The sequence below is a fragment of the Trichoderma citrinoviride genome (genome assembly GCF_003025115.1).
Source record: "Trichoderma citrinoviride strain TUCIM 6016 unplaced genomic scaffold BBK36scaffold_7, whole genome shotgun sequence".
NCBI classification, from domain to species: Eukaryota; Fungi; Ascomycota; class Sordariomycetes; order Hypocreales; family Hypocreaceae; genus Trichoderma; species Trichoderma citrinoviride.
The window spans coordinates 1048577-1064698 of NW_020194715.1; the positions used below are offsets into that span (position 1 = coordinate 1048577).

The window sequence follows — 16122 nt, forward strand, 5'->3', positions numbered from 1 at the left end:
ATGTATAGCAAATACACGCGAGTTAAGCCATGTTATGATCCTCTGACTCCGCCATCAAGAGAAACTATGCAGGTAGTGTTTCTAGCCTTCTGTATTGCATTCATCCTAGAAGTGGTATATACAAGCACTCCCTGCCAGCCCGTCATTACCGGGAGAGGCCAATGGATGGGTTTCCTCCAAGTTTGCCGCGGACTCCCAGCACAGCTCCCATTTCACACCCGTCCACCCCCGTCCATCCATCTAGCCCATCCCGTCCAAGAAATAGCCCCCTCCCTCCTAGTATAGCCCATTTCGTTTCAAAAGAGAAAGAGAAAGAGAAAGAAACATGCTTTGCATTTGTTGTCGATTGTTCTTTGCTGTGTGTGTGTGTGTGTGTGTGTGCATTAAATGGTATAAAATGTAGTAAGATGTGCGTTTGATGGTTGGGGTATGTATGAAATCATCTCCTGTTCCGCCCTCTGGAAAGACAGACGTAAAAGGCTGGGGCAAAGGGGCGAGAGAAAAAAAATCAATGATGCAGCTTCCGATTGGGAAGAACAGTGATTGTTGTTTGATGGAAAAGTCCTGTAATAACGCCGGGAGTGAAACGTGTCGTTTTGTGAAACGAGTGTAGCTTGGGGGGGAGAGAGAATGATCGCTGTTGTGTCCGGTGGTGTGAGTGATGCGTGAGTTGGTGTGTGGTATATTGGTCCAATTTTTTTTGTTATTTTTCTGTTTATTTCATATATGGATACCTGTTGTTGAGCGAGTGCGCGGGGAGGGATCGAGAAAAAAGACAAGAAAGGCGATTTGCGGCTGATGGCGTGTTCCCTGTCCGTCGTGTCAAGGTGTCGAGTGGCCTTCCGAGTGGTGTCTTGGGTCCAAGCTCCTGGTCAGGTTTCCGTTCGATTTCAAGTCCGGGGAGATAGCAGCGCGCGCGTTGGCTTGACGCGGAATGGCGCCCAGATTCGGAGCGGATAGCAATTGTCGTCGACGGCGCATCAGAGGCAAACCAATGCAGGCTGTTTCCTTTTGTCCCGTGGTTGTTGTTTCATTTACTCGCGATCACCATCTTCCAGAAAGAGAGAGAAACCAAAAAGTCAGCGGGGGCCGTCGTCCATGATATCGGCTCGAGTGACAACGTAATATTCACCTTCACTGGCCCCGGGGGTGGGAGGCATGTCACCAGAGCCGGGGGCTTGCTGGGTCGGCCGCGCGGTGCCTGGCCGCGATCTGGACTTACTGTCATCTGTGGGCGCCGCGGAGAGAGACGAGGCTTCCTGCTTGGGGGTCGAGTCGTCGGCGGGCTGCTTCTGGGCGTCGGCGGGGAGCACGGATTTGAGGCGCTGTTCCATCTCGCGGAGGCGGGCCTCTAGTGCGGCGAGCTCTTCGTTTGTCTTGGTGACGTTGTACTTTCTGGAGGGCGAGCGATGCGTGTCAGTAGAGGGTAAGTCAAGTTGACGGCAAAGAGGCCGTGGTGGTTGTGAATTTTGAATCGTGATGGTGAGACGAACCTCGTGTCATACGACTGCTGCAGCTCAGCCTTGGTCTCGTCGAGGTTGAAGATGTCCTCCAGCTCCAATTGGAAGTTCCTGGCAATCGTTCTGCAGACGATTGAAACATGACATCAGTCAGCCAATGCGATCTGCCAGCTTTTTGTGTTTTCTGTTTGCTTTGCAACGGGTCGCATCGCGAGGGTGAGAGTGAAGGTGGACATACGACTGCGGTCGTCGGCCGTTGGGCTGCCAGTTGCGGTCAAGCTCCTCATCCGTGAAAGACATGGTGGCGGTTGGATGCAGTGAGGGGTTGACCCGGGAGAAGCGAAGTAGAATCAGAAAAGAGAAGAAGCTGGACAGCGGCAAGCAATTGTCGGGGCTGGCAATCCGGTCCGATTGATGCGCCTCTACGGTTTCGGGGAGGGTGGAAGATGTGTCGTCGCTGGGATGGTGGTGGATGGCGGATACGGGCGACTTGGCAGAGGGCAGACAAGACGTGATATTATCGGAGAGAAAAGAGAAAGGGAAGAAAAATTGGACTCGACTGGGCTCTGCAAAACTGATGAATGATTCGTTCTCTCTCTTCTTCGCTCCCCTTTAACCTGGTTAGACGGCGGAGCCCAGGAACCAGCGACGAAGAAGAAGCAGGGGATGCTGCAATCGAGGGCCCGACAGCGACAGGGGGGTGTGGCGGACACAGTCGCAGCCAGAAGCAACAGGGAGTCTCGCTCGCCCAAATTCGAGTGGGCAAGGGGGGAGAGGAGGTGGAGGATGAGGAGGGCGCTGATTCGAGATTTGCCGGGCTCCAGAAACGGGGTGGTTTTGCTAGTCAGGTTGCAGGGCAGAAAATGGGGAGAAGACGAAGGTGGATGAGGAGGAAAGGAAGAAGGGAGGCTGAACAGATTGATGACGGAGAAAATAGATGCACGATGGTTTGGATTTGGAGCTCGCCGAGCAATTGCGAGGTTGTTCGGGCGGGATGATGCTGGAATAGCGAGTTGCTGCGACTATCGCAGGCGTTCATTCGCTGGGAAGCGAGAGTGGAGTGGCATAAAAAAGGTTAACTTTAATACGAGTGCCGTGGCCGTCGAGAGAGAAATAAAGGGGGAAATGGGATGGAACGCAGCTAAAATAGTATCGAGACAGAAGGCATCAAGATGGTGGTGGTGGTGGTGGTGGTGCAACTGCTATCTAATACTTGCTGTACACGGGTGATGGCCGTGATGATTTCTCCCGCATCCATCCATCTATCACAGCCTTCTTCTCTTCTGCTCGCCCCGATCCAGCCCCGGGTCATCACATGCAAGGGCCCCGGTGGCCGCGTCTGGTGATGACTGCATGTATGTATGTATCAGTTGCTTCCTGTCCGTGTTCGAGAGCTCTCCCAAGCAAGCACAGGCAAACAATTTGGTAGCAAAAACAGCACGGGGTTCAGCGCCCAACCCAACGCCATCGACACCACAAAAGTCAACAGCCCCCCCAGTCAGGCAGGCATTCAATCTATGCACTACAGCCACTAGCTCTGATGCTCCGGGGCGGGTCATTTGATGCAACAAACGCCATCAAATCAATCCGCGTCCGCCAAAGCAGCTGAGCTCCAGCTGTGCTGCTCAAAGTATCCATCTACTGTATCTGTACAGCTCCTCGGCAGGGTAAAGGAAACCCCTCGCTTGAAGCGTCGTCCATCTCGCTCCCATCCGGTGGCATACGAGAGCACGTACCAGTCAACAGCAGAGGCGAGAGGCGTACCGGAGAGTCATAAAGGGACAAGAAGAGGAAAAAGAAACGAAAAGGAAAAAGGGAAAAGGATCGAGATGGACAAGAACAGCACCGCATTTAGGGGCCGAGGAGGAGCAATTAGGGGTCCGGGAGCGTCTGTCTGTCTGTTCCCTTTTTTCTGACCCTCCTCAACGTTCGTCGAGCTGGGATGACATCAGTGGTAATTATTCGGGGCCCCTCATTAATCGCGCCCCATTTGGCTGCTGCTAGAGGTCCCAGACTACTAACGGGATCCATGAGGCTGCTCAATACGCGGGAGTAACAGGCACATCTCGTCGTGCTGTCGTAGCATCGGCCGCAAATCGCCAGGCAATGGTGGTGTTGCCTGGACGCGGACCTGCATGAGAGAGCGGCTGGAATGAACAAAGTAGCCCGACGGAGTAAAGATCCGTCCATCCACCATCCGCCATCGTGGTTCAACCGCAACCCCCAAAGAGCTTGACATCAGCTCGGCTTCATTTCATTCCAGCTGTCTCACGCAGCTTCGACAGCTCACGCAGCTCTTCATAAGCTTCGGAACTCTAATGCAGCGAAAAGGCGACGTGAATCGGTGCACCGCATTGCTCGGCACGCCACTCTGAAATTGTGATTGGCGGCGACCGTCGACCGACAGCGTAGAATGCCGGTTTCCCCACACACGATGAGCCTCAATCGGTGATTGTCAGAGGCGAGATAAGGCAAACGACGAGATGGAAGAAATAAAGAAAGAAAGAAAGAAGCGATGGTGATGCATCGTGGCGATGCCATTCAGCTCAAAACTCACGCCGTCAACCTCGATACTACCGTAGATGCGATATTGCCATGAGCTGCAGATTGTACATGTAGCTTATACTCCGTGCTCCGTACAATATCATGCCCAATACCCCGTACTCCATACCCGCAACCACTTCGGGCTCGTCTCGTCGCGATAGTGGCAGAGCTGCTTCCATGCCTCCTTCCTTGTTGGATCGTGGCCTCAGGCAGCCCCTTGTCCCCCCCATTTCCAATTTTAGCTTCGCGAAACAAGACCTTTTCCTTCTTTGACAGAATGTGCTGATTTTGTGTCTTGATTCAACCGAGACGACGGCTGTGCTTCGTTTCTGTCGCTTTGCAGGGGTTCATGTCTTCATTGTTGGTGGGAGAGACCTCGAACTTCTCCCCCTAGCCGGCGGAACAATAGCCATCATTGCTTCAGAAGGGATTCTGAGCTTCATATCCAAGTCAAGTGCCATCTCCCGCTGAAAACCTTTGCATCACGCTCTCAATCCTCCTGACTAGAAAGACTGATAGCTTCTAGCTTGTAGCTAGCTCTCCCAGACTCGCCTCACGTGCTCCATCTCCGTCTTCTGATGTTGTGGTAATAAAACTCAGTGTCAGGACCCTTGCATCACGAGACTCCAAACTGCAAGTGCTCCAACTCTCGACTGCGTGGTGTCTGGACCAGCGGCCAGTCAATCTTGTCGTCGCAGCCGTCGTGCTCTTGTTACCAAGCTTCAATCTTGGCAACGTCCCATCCACTCATCCACTCATCCACCTCTACAGTACTTTGTCCTCTCTCGCCTTCGGTTGCCTATGTATGATCCTCCTGCTGAACCCACAGATGCCATCACGGAACCTGTACTGAAAATTCCATCGTCGGCTTCGGCATACTGCCCGACAGCTTTCGAAGCTTAAGCGCGCCAGTCTCTCAAAAGCGGACAAAGTCTTGCGACATGCGCGCCCTTGAAGAAGATACGCATAGCTGTGCTGAAAACGACATAGCCGCTGCCGCCGTGGCCGAAAGAGAGACCGTCGAGCATTGCAATACTGTCAAGGTACAGTTGCTTGTTAAGATCCAGCTGAGCTACCAATCGATAACCGTTGGCGACACCACATGAGTGTCGGCATCAATGTTCAGATCATGGGGAAACAGCTGGGAAGTCATAGAATGCTCTCTGGCCGGATTTTGCTTTGGCAATCTCGCTCATCCAGCGTTTGATCACCGGGCTCCAAAGTATACCAAGACGACGAGGTAATCGGCAGCAACAAAACAAAGCAAAACAAAGTGTCAACCGAAGCATCAATTCTTACTATATAATGACCATCCAGATATATGACGCACGCAGGTTTGACATATGTGAAGAATGTCTCTTCTCCTGAAATTGAGAGAAGCAATCTAAGTGCGTGTGAGCATGGATGTGACGTCTTCTCCTCTGTTATTTAGGTAGGTATAAATGACGACCACCCCTTCTTCTTCACTGTCTGCTCGAGCTTGCGATTCATCCTCAGAGAGGCCCAGTTGCGAAAATTGCGAAGCAAAGTCATCGAAAGGCTCACCAGAGTCCTTGTCTGCCCGCTTAATGACCCCGATAGCAGCCACGTCCAAACTGTCACCCCGCCACTCCATCCCCAAGCATCGCCGCGAGTCCTCCTCCCAGACCCACAGCGTGTAGTACCGAGAGATGGCGACGAAGATTGCGTCGCGGATGGCGGGCACGGCCTCCGTGCACGCAGCCGGGGCAGAGCTGAGGTCTCGAAGATCATCTTCGATGATTCCCGTAAAGGGCATGATGCTATTCGTAGCCGCAAGTTCGGCTATGCCCTTGTGTGCGGTTCCGCTTAGAGCAACATATGCCTGGATGGCCTCGATAATTCTGTGCACCCATATGTCGTTCAAGCCGGCAAGCACCTGGATCAAGCGGACGATCGGCGACGCCTCCGCCGCCTGGTCGTCCAAGTGTAGATGAGCATATTCAAGGGAAGGCTCCTGTCTCAAGCGCTTCCAGATCTCAGACCATTCGTGCGTGTTGAAAAACGCCAGGGTTTCTTCCTCGAGCCCGGGCAGCGCGAGCGGCACATGGAAGTTGCCATCTGGTGCCGCGACATGCCGAGGGGTCCTCTGGAACTCTTCGAGCCCAGAGGCAAAGTACTTCCCGTACCGCAGCCGAAAACACTCGACGTTCAAATCGTCGAGGCGGGCCAGCGCATCGGCGTACTTGTAGTCAACCCTTCTACGCTGGGACCAGTCGGAGAGCAAAGCGCTGTATTCGGGCATGTTTCCGAGGCCAGCGAAGTCTCCCATGTCCCATCTGGTCGAGAGAATCTGCACATGCTTCTCGGTGGCGGGGCTGACGGAAAAGGGGTCCCGGGCCTTTTCAGCAAAGATTTGTTGGAGACCCCCTTTCACCATTTCCGCGATGGCGGCAATGTCGTTGGTGCTGGGCAGTATTTCCCGGTTTTCGTCCAGAAGGAATTGGGACATGATTGCGTTAATGTTGAGGTGGTTCCAAAAGTGATAACTAAAGGCTTGATATGTGACGACGCAGCAACTGGGGGCTGGAGAATCATACAAGTTATCGATGGATTGTAAGAGAGAGCAGAGTATGACGAGGAACGGTGGGAGACGCAGGAGTATTTATACCCAAACGAAAGGAGCAAAAGTAGGGCTTTCTACATGAACCTTATGTTGCTTTAGAGATATGACTAGTTGAATCGAGGTAGAGGGGAGGAACAAGTCTGTCTAGCTATGCTAAACATGGAAGTCTTGAAAGTGAGGCTGTAAAGCTTAACAAGATTCGTCCTAGCTATGCGGTAGGGAGGTGTTGAAATAGAGTTGGCCAGTTCCAGCCACGGTAAAGGCAGCATGCAACTCGGTCCTATTCTTATCGGAGACGCGTGGACACCCTACAGGACGGAGACATTCAGCGACCTGAAGCGCCGCCTTGCCGACCGGGAGACATCCAGAGGCGATCTGGAGCGTGAGCGTGAGGAACGAAAGGCCAACATTATGAGCCTGTAACTCTCCAACGAGAAAAAGAAGAGCGATGTCTCCGAGATTGACCTTTGGCTCACTAAGAAATGGAGGACTACCTTACGGACAAGCGCCTTTTGTTTCTCTAGAGGTCCGTCCTCCCAGCCTCCACCTGTCCCAACTTTACCAAGCCTAATCCTTCCAGGTATCAGAACCAGCTACTGAAGTAGCACTTTATATACTTGATAAAGTAGCAGTAATAAGAATAGATAGCAAGGGTAGAAGAATATAGCAATAGTAGCAGGAAATAGGTATATGTCTATCTACTATTAGAAAGTAGCAGGTGCTACTCTATTTCTCCCAGCCTTACTTTCTCACTTGTCTATCGTGACTACCTTATATGAATTTCTACAGAACCTCCTTTAGAACCACGCTAGTCACATCCATCCCTATAGCAACTCGAGGCTTCCATAGCAAGCTCTACCTAATATTCACTTGCTGGTATAAGGGAGGGTATTCAAACTCTTGGATACCCTATGCCTTTCTCTACACACTCTACTCTCTCCCAGAATCCGACTTGTTATTCCACGGCTCTCGGTTACTGCATTACCACGTACCACCATTCGCTACTCACTGGTAGTACTCCTACTCATTGAAATTTTCAATACCTTTTACACATCATGTCTCAATCAATTGAAGATCCTACTGCCCCAGCAACGCCCCTTGCCAAACACCCCAAGCCTGCCAGTATTTCGAAAAGGCAAGGCAAAACCTCGAGGACATTGTGGCCATGTACGACATGGAATCAACCATCATCAGCCCAGCGACACAAAAGAGAGCCGCAATGGCCCTGCCCATAGCCGCGTCGCCGAGTACGTGGCACAGAAGAAGACAAAGCTTCTTGCGGAAACCATGGAGACAAGTCAAAAGCGTTTTGCGGTCTTTCAGTGGAACGAAGAAGAGCAGGAGTGCTCAGGGTACTTGGGACTGGACGAGAGCTGACTTTGGGGTTGGCAAATGTTCGACGTCGAGACAAGAGGCTGGAGGCTCACTGGGGGCGAACCAGGGTACGACGCGAGTCAGACTGGGAAGGGCGTCCAAAGTGGTCTTGGAGATGTCTATCATTACGGTATACAATTGATGTAATAATCTTCTTTGAATACAGAGTTGATCTCTGCAGTTACTCGCTCGTATATTGTTCCACGTATTATGATATAAAACTCTTCTAGACAATATGCAGCTGCTCGCCAGGTGCCCACCAAAACTCAATGTCAGTCTCAATAAGAGCTCAGTTGACTTTTAAACAACTTGCTTTTGTCTTTGGTTTTCTCAGTTACCTTGGAGAGTGCTACCGTCTCAAATGGAGAATATGCTCTCTCTCAGAGTTCATCATGAGCCTCATCGTCCTCATCTAATGCCCCGTCCCAAGGCTGCGCCCTTCCTTCTGAGATGGCCACAATAAACTGATCGACCTGTCCAGACGAAACAGCATCTCCCCTAAAGCGGTAAATTTGTCCATTATGGACATTCTGCACTGCTAGGCCTCCGGTGGAGCGAACGCCAAGATTGAGCGGCATGTCGGGATACTCGCGGGAGTCGACGGTGACGAACTGGAGGAATTCGGCGTATCGCCGGGCCACGGGCTTGAGTGCTTTGACGTATGCCTCGCGATCTGCCTCATTGTTTGTGAAGTAGAAGACTAAGGACCGCCCGGACTAGAATAGGGGTTAACAACCAAGATGGTACGCACAGAAATTTAGGGAGGGAGGAGAGGAGGAAGAACATACGGAAAGGTGGGTCATCTCGTTGCGTCGTGTAAGCTGAGGGATGATTTCCGCGGTGCAACTACTGAGAAGCTTCTTCAAAGCAATTGGATCGTTCAAGTCCGACGCCGCGTGCTGAGTCCCGTCGACGTTGTTGTAGCACCAGATGCCATTGGAACCCACAGAGTTGCTTGTGGTGATGCCAAACGAATACCGATCAGAATACTCGTGCGCAAAGTCTCTGTAATGAGCATTGATGCTCTCGCTCTCGCCTTGCAGCTTAGCGATGAATACAAAGTCGTCGCCGGCGGAAAAGTCCGCGAGTTGCTGCCCAGGGACATCCTGTACGGATGGTTTGAGAGCGCGCTTCACGAAAGCTTCGATACTGTTCACGACTCTCATTGGTTAGGTCATCTATACTGAGCAGGCGAGATTATTAGAGGGATGAAACGTGTTAGACTCACGATGCGGCCCGACGAGGACCTCGATATCGTGTCATTGATCCATCCTTATGGTAGAGACGAATGGCGGGAAAGGAGACGACGTCCATCTCTTGACAGAATTTAGGGCTGGACGGACAGTCGATGACAGAGGTGGAAGCGACGTTTTGCTGGACCGTTTCCCATTCTTTCAATACGCTTTTACTGGAGTCTCTGTTGTTTTCATTATAATCAGTGGCAGAGTTAGATGACTGATTCTGGTGACAACTCACAGCTGGGGCTATGAGAAGGCGTTCTATTGTCAGCTCCTCTTCTAGATGTAAAAATAAGACCAGCTTCTCTTACAGCAACAACTGGAAGCTACTATCAGTAACTAGATCTCTTGAGAGTAGAATGATGCAGGAGACTTGTTATTATCTTTCACTTACAAGCAAGCAAAGTGTACTCATTCCCCGCGAGAAGCTTCCTCACTTGCGCCGGGTCGCTGAATTGAGAGGCGCACACGATATGTGTGGCTAAAAGCCCACAGGCATAGATGCTCGTCAAACTCGGCATCATCATTAGAGAAGGCGCAGAAAAGGCGCAGAAATAATACTATATCGCCAATTATGAGGAAGAAATGATTAGAAGTTGAGAGTAGACTCTGTTCTCTTTTGCTACTTGTTGAAATCGAATGATGGAACATGGGAGTCCCCCTCCCAATATCACGAGTAATGCATGTCAGATCTCCGCTCAAGAAACAGGGGTCACTCGAAACGACGGGGCCAAATCGCAATCGTCAGTCTTGCGCATCGACGGCACGCCTCCGTGTTTCAACGGTTTGTTTGAGATTACGGAGGTATCGAAAGTGACCTTGAACGTCGGGAACGGCCTCAGGTTGTGAGAACCTGGGCGGTAGCTCACCTTCTTCGCCTTACAACTGTATCCATCTCAATTTGCTACACCCATCACCGACTAAACGCCATGTATTATTCACAGAGCCTCGTCCGCTGGCTGGCCGCCATGGCCGTCGGCATGGGAGTCGTCTTGGGTGCGAGTGATGATGCGTCGCAGAAGAGGCTGGATGGCTATGAATGCGCGCATCCGCCGTATAAAATGCACCTTTTGAGCAAATCGCCCATGGTGATTTACATTGAAGACTTCATCACCGACGAGGAGCGGCTGCACTTGCAAAAGATTGCGTGAGTCTCATCAACTGCTTGTGTCAGAACAACTGCTTGTGTCAGAAACATACCAGACCTCAGGTAGATGGGTACTGAGCAATCCTTCACAGAGACGGCCACTTCAAGCATTCAGCAGTCGTCAAAGGCGGCAACTCGGCCATCCACTCCGTCCGCACCTCCCAGTCCACCACCGTCGACCGCGACGCCGTCGTGCGCTGCATCGAGGCCCGCGCCCTCGACTTCCAGGGCTTTGACGTGCCCGAGTCGCACCTGGAGCCCATCCAGCTGGTCAAGTACGCCGTCACGGAGCGCTACCACTTCCACACCGACTGGTTCACCGACCCCTCGCACGCGGCGGCGTCGCTGGGCGGCAACCGCATCAGCTCCTTCTTCGGCTACGTCAAGGCCGACAACGTCACCGGCGGCGGAACCAACTTCCCCGTCCTCGACGCCCCCCGGGATGAGCGGTGGTGCAAGTTCATCGACTGCGATGAGGAGTACGACTCGGGGGTGACGTTTCGGCCGATTGAAGGCAATGTCGTGTACTGGGAGAATCTGCTGCCGGATGGGAGGGGGGACCAGAGGACGCTGCATGCGGGACTGCCGGTGGTCAGCGGGGAGAAGATTGGGATGAATATCTGGACGAGGCAGATGCCGCTTGCTGCGGATATCCGGGGGGCTTGAAGGTCTCGGGCTTGAAGGAATCCGATTTGATTTACCTATGATAAAGAGAAGGTGGTATGACCAAGGATCCGAGAGAGCAAGAAGCACCTTAGCAGACCAAATCTGAGGAAGCCGCTCATCATATGATCACTTAGGCAACCAGGGAGACACATTCGCATCGTTTTGAAAGTGTCGGGCTTCTTCTCCTTCACTCGAAGCCATTCAGATAGCAGCTATAGCATCATCGTCATCACTCGTTCTACTAGCAATTTCAGCAATACCTGCAGCTTTCTTGAGTACACAGCCATCGTATCATCTCTTTACTCTCTTTTTGAGGCACCGTCTCACGCACTAAGCATACTCACTCCCTCTACAACACCAACCATGTGTCGAACTACGCCCACCGACGCCGCCTCAACTCTGCTCCCCGATGGCATCGCCGCCGTGACCACTTTCTGCCAAAACCTCTGTCATCGCGGAATGGACCTGACCGAATACAAGAAAAGGGGTTTCGACCCCAGGCCTTACATGATTGGCGCTTTTGCTGGTATCTTCTTCGGAGTCCTCGTTGGCAGGTGGCTCTGCAACGTCATGGACAGTTAGTGTAAGTACCTGATCTACCTTGGTGGAGAGGGGAGGAGAGAGCGTGCGAGGCCGAGCTGCGAGATATTGATAGCCGTCGATCGGCGTTGCAGGTAGTCCGGTGCAGCGAAGTGAGAGCACTCCCGCCGCGGCGCCTCCGATCCCTCTCCAGGTGTATGGCAACGCTATGTATGGTGTCACAGGCAATGAGGCCAACGCTGTGTATGGTGTCACAGACAATGAGGCCAATGCGCCGGCCGAAGGAGAGGAGCAAGACGATGAGAATGAGGAGCGTCAGTCCGTGCTGGATATCACGTCTCTGTTTCGACAATCCGTGGACAGCAGAGCAGAGACGGCATATGAGGGCGAAGGTTCTGGCAACCACTCGGCAGATGCAGCGTCTGTGAATCAGAATCCATTGGGCAATCCGAGGCGCAATTCGACAGGCAGTTCGACGGGCAATTCGACGGGCAATTCGACGGGCAATTCGACGGGCAATTCGACGGGCAATTCGACGGGCAATTCAACAGGCACAGGATATGCGGCCAATCCAGACATGGTGGCTGACATGGCATGAGGAAAGACCCCGTGAAGGCAATGAAATGCTCTGTCTATTTATCACGGCATTAGTTGGATCTCTGGGTGCCGCTGGAGCTCGGGGCCGTTATTTTGAACTTGGTGATCTTGGAGATGCGGCGTCTGGAGGGCTGCAGGTTTAGCGATATGATTTTCCCCGAGGTACGGTAACAATACTGTCAAGCGATGCTTCAGACTGCCATCTTTTTCTTGAAAAGCTTTGCGCAGGTAGTTACTCCTAGATTAATACAGAACAGCGTTTATTTGAGATGAGGGAATGAAATGAATGGAGTCCGTGTACTCCGTGATCCAGTTCTTGGTGTCTTGTCCTCGATATGCGCCATCACGTGACCACGCGCAACGACAACGACCGTCTCTGCCACGCCTCGTGGCCCAGCAAAACGGCACCACGCATCTTGATCATGGCCTGACAATGGACGTCGCCCGCGGCTCCAGACGAACGCGCCATGCAGCCTCGGCAGCCTCCAGCCAGGAGGCCCAGGCTCAGGCCCAGGCCCAGCTCGAGCTCGAGGCCGCGACGCAGCGGCGCCGGAACCGCAGGCAGGCGCTGCAGGTCCAGGTGACGCCCGATGCCGCCATCGCCGTGGCCGCGGCTGCGGATGCGGGAGCGCATCAGACGCCCGAGTTTGGCCACAGGAGGCGCGAGATGGGGCCGCCGCCGAATCCCTTTCGACTGCACAGATGTGAGTGTTGATTTGAGCTTCTTTTTTTTTTTTTGTATTAGACTTTGCATTTTTTGAAGAAACGAGGAGGGCAGAAGTGAGGGTGTTTATGTGATCAACTGGTGTTGAAGAAGATGTGTGGCATGCACGTGTAATGACGGAGCAGCTGTTCACTTTGAGCTCGCTTCTTGATGAGCACGTTTTCTCGCTTTTCCTTCTTTTTCCCGGGTCTGCCATTCCTTTCCTCTTCTTCTTTTTTCCCTTCTTCATTCTTTTTCACTCAGGTCCGCTTCTGCTAAATTGTCTCTCACTCCATCTTTCTCTCCTTACTGTCACTCCACACACTTGTATATCCATTCAGTCACTCATTAATCTACTCATTTGCCTGCCTATTTTCAGCGTTCATTCGTTGATTGATTCATTGATCCTCCTATTCTATTCTATTATATTTGATTCTCTCCTTTCTTGCATTGCCTTCACTTCCCCCCTATTCTTTCTTTCAATCTCTGTCAATCAATCATTCATTCATTGCACTCTACAATCAACGGCAGCAGCTCTGCAGCAACAATAGCCATTCATTTGCATTCACCACCAGGCGGAGTCGCCCTTCCACTCGTTTCCACCATGTCTCTTGCGCAGCTTCCTCTCCGCGCTCGAGAACAAGTGCCCCAGGAGAACTTGCCCTCCACCGAGGTTTTTGGCCTTTCCAACCGCCCAACTGGAAGCAATCGCCGCCCCCTCCAGCCGCTTTCCATTTCCTCCCACGGCACTATCCTCAACCGCCGAGAATCGGTCCTCAGGCAGTTGCCCTCTCCGGACAAGGAGAACAGCGATGCCCTTGTGCAGGCAGCTTTTCACCGAGTGGCGCATCGAACCAGAGAGGTCAAGCGACTTTCACTCGTCCATTCGCCTTTGCAATCGTTCCAGCAGAAAAAGCGCCGCCAGAGACAACGCACAACACGCACTCGAGTCCTCCCATCCACTGTCGCTAACATGATATCAGCCACGCGGAGAACTACCAACAATCGCCTGAGTCTGCAGTTTGACACCGATGATGGCTCCGGCACTGCGTCTGGTTCCGGCTCAGACTCGGAGCCGGATCTCAGTCATTTGGGAATGACGAGGCGAGGCATGGCAGCCGTGCTGGAACAGCAGGCCGCCCAGATGACGTACGACGACGACGCCATGTCTCAGGGCCAGTACGATGCCGAGGAAGCGAGCCTCGATGAGAATCTCGACGAAAATCTTGATGAAAACGACGAGGAGAACGTCGACGACCAGATCGAAGGGGAACAGGAGCCTCTCGCAATGATGGACCCGGGTGTCTTTGGCCTCAAAGAAATTTCCAACCTGGGAAAGTTTACCGTGAGCAGTCATAAACCAGGCAATGGGGTTGAGCAGCTCCGGAGCGATGACCTCACCTCATACTGGCAGTAAGTGTCTATCCTCCCTCTTTTTGGGGCTCAAATCCCTTTCCTTCTTGGACCGTTTCTGATATGCTTTGCTTCTAGATCAGATGGCCCGCAGCCTCACAAACTCACCATCTACTTTGTCAAGAGAGTGGGCATCCGAGACATTCGCTTTTACGTCAACTACAACGAGGATGAGTCATATACACCCACCAAAATCATCTTCAAGTCTGGTACGAGCGAGAACAATCTCATCCAGTTCGCCGCCATGAACCTCGCGAGCCCCGTGGGCTGGCAACAAGTGCCTCTCGCAGGAGTTGGCGGTGAGCCTGACGGTAACACCCTGGTGTCTTGGGTGCTGCAGATGCAAATTCTGGAGAATCACCAGAACGGCAAGGACACGCATCTACGAGGCATCAAAATCTACGCCTTCGACGCCGACGCTGTCCAACAATCCGACCCGGAAAATTCTCGCTTGGAGGATTTGATGGATACAGCTGCAGTTGCCGGAAGCCGCCGTAGGGCTTCTGGGAATCCCAGACTGGACGAGATTGCGCAAACTCTGGCTGCGGCCAGACTCGAGGCGGGCGACTCTGGCTTTACCCTCCCTGACTTCATGAGAGATCCGGAGATTCGATGAAGATCTGAATGCACAGTGGAGCAATGGCTTAAGGATACGATAATGATGTTTGGTCTGCATTTGGCTTGGCACAACACACAAAAGTTATGGACGAGATGTCACGAATAACGGAATACTACAAAAGCACTTGAAACTGATGTGGTCCTGGAAGGACTAGACATGGATATGGAGTTTAGAACGAGAACATGTAGCTATCAATACTAATCACTGTCTGCCTTGTTGTTTTCTTGGCACTCCCTACTCGTTCAGCCACCACCGCGGAGATGAGAGGAGCAACGTGCCAGCTTCGCCACGATTTTCTCACGGCATCTTGTCAGCCTACCGAGCTTGCCAAGCAGTCGTGAGGCAGGGCGCAGGCGGAGGAGGCATCTCGTGTGGGTCTCTGATGTCAATGTCGAGTTGGAGTATGAGGCTCAAGGGGGGGAATGCCTGATGGACAAAGCGCATACGATGTAGGAGTACTAGCCTAGGCTTGTCGTTCATCTGCCGATCAGGGTTCTTGGCGTTGACATCAATCTTCCAGATAACTGATCAATTGCTTTTATGCTTGCGTTTACGGTTTATGTGTTATTAGAACTAGCAATCCTCCTCGGCGGCTACTTGAGGAGATTGCCGCCAAGCATTGAGGATATAGACCATTTGACCACCTCAGCTGTGTTATATAGACGCAAGCAAGCACTAGTGAGGCACCGTCTGCGTGGCGTGAACGTTGGTACAGAGCAGAATGCCTTTGTTTACTGCGCCAGCTGCGGTAGCCAGGGGGGATATAGGCAACCCGGCAGATGTATTGGAGATCTTTCGTTGGATGGTGAAAAGGGGAGGCGTTTACAGGCGAGCGGCTACAGTGCTTTACCAAGTGAGTGATTTCCAGACCGATATTGGGCAAATAGGTTGATATTGTGGCTCTGTCGAGCGAAGGATTGGATGGCGAATGGGGCGGCTAGCCAACGATTTGAACATGTCAAGTCCAGCCCCAAGCTGGCGCAGTTTGAAAGGGATGGCAAAAAATATCGGGTTCAAAGGCGCCAAAACGCGGATATAGAAGGGATTTTGGCACATGATCGACCAGGACGTTAGGCAAAAGGAAAACGCCAAAACGCCTAGAAGCTTTCTGGAAGAGAAGCCCGGCAGCCGGAGCAAATCGCCGCTGGCTCAGCAATCATGGATTGGGATGGGCTTGAAATCGGGGTCGGGGTCGGGGTGTTTCTGGCCTGTTAGTTGACCCGGTTTCCTTTTGGTA

At 52.4% G+C, this 16122-nt stretch overlaps 6 protein-coding genes across 6 annotated transcripts; 3 read left to right on the forward strand and 3 right to left on the reverse strand.

Annotated features, from left to right (window-relative positions):
• Positions 1 to 967: 967 nt before the first annotated feature.
• Positions 968 to 1760, reverse strand: BBK36DRAFT_1133297 (hypothetical protein; the record flags this gene model as incomplete). The annotated part of the gene is made up of 3 exons (XM_024892079.1): positions 968 to 1395; positions 1494 to 1583; positions 1699 to 1760. The coding sequence occupies 3 exons, from the start codon at positions 1758 to 1760 to the stop codon at positions 1080 to 1082; spliced, it is 468 nt and encodes a 155-aa protein (XP_024749709.1). The 3' UTR covers positions 968 to 1079.
• A 3628-nt stretch (positions 1761 to 5388) lies between these two features.
• On the reverse strand, positions 5389 to 6474 carry BBK36DRAFT_1118593 (hypothetical protein; the record flags this gene model as incomplete). The annotated part of the gene is made up of 1 exon (XM_024890494.1): positions 5389 to 6474. The coding sequence occupies one exon, from the start codon at positions 6472 to 6474 to the stop codon at positions 5389 to 5391; it is 1086 nt and encodes a 361-aa protein (XP_024749710.1).
• A 1868-nt stretch (positions 6475 to 8342) lies between these two features.
• Positions 8343 to 9721, reverse strand: BBK36DRAFT_1118911 (hypothetical protein; the record flags this gene model as incomplete). The annotated part of the gene is made up of 4 exons (XM_024890529.1): positions 8343 to 8678; positions 8751 to 9111; positions 9191 to 9379; positions 9591 to 9721. 4 exons carry the CDS (start codon positions 9719 to 9721, stop codon positions 8343 to 8345), a joined length of 1017 nt encoding a protein of 338 aa, XP_024749711.1.
• Positions 9722 to 10261: 540 nt separating this feature from the next.
• On the forward strand, positions 10262 to 11013 carry BBK36DRAFT_1119792 (hypothetical protein; the record flags this gene model as incomplete). The annotated part of the gene is made up of 2 exons (XM_024890627.1): positions 10262 to 10347; positions 10440 to 11013. The coding sequence occupies 2 exons, from the start codon at positions 10262 to 10264 to the stop codon at positions 11011 to 11013; spliced, it is 660 nt and encodes a 219-aa protein (XP_024749712.1).
• Positions 11014 to 11376: 363 nt separating this feature from the next.
• Positions 11377 to 12151, forward strand: BBK36DRAFT_20068 (hypothetical protein; the record flags this gene model as incomplete). The annotated part of the gene is made up of 2 exons (XM_024897890.1): positions 11377 to 11590; positions 11778 to 12151. The coding sequence occupies 2 exons, from the start codon at positions 11377 to 11379 to the stop codon at positions 12149 to 12151; spliced, it is 588 nt and encodes a 195-aa protein (XP_024749713.1).
• A 666-nt stretch (positions 12152 to 12817) lies between these two features.
• Positions 12818 to 14882, forward strand: BBK36DRAFT_1118677 (galactose-binding like protein; the record flags this gene model as incomplete). Its single annotated transcript, XM_024890502.1, has 3 exons — positions 12818 to 12854; positions 13837 to 14266; positions 14345 to 14882. The coding sequence occupies 3 exons, from the start codon at positions 12818 to 12820 to the stop codon at positions 14880 to 14882; spliced, it is 1005 nt and encodes a 334-aa protein (XP_024749714.1).
• Positions 14883 to 16122: the final 1240 nt, after the last annotated feature.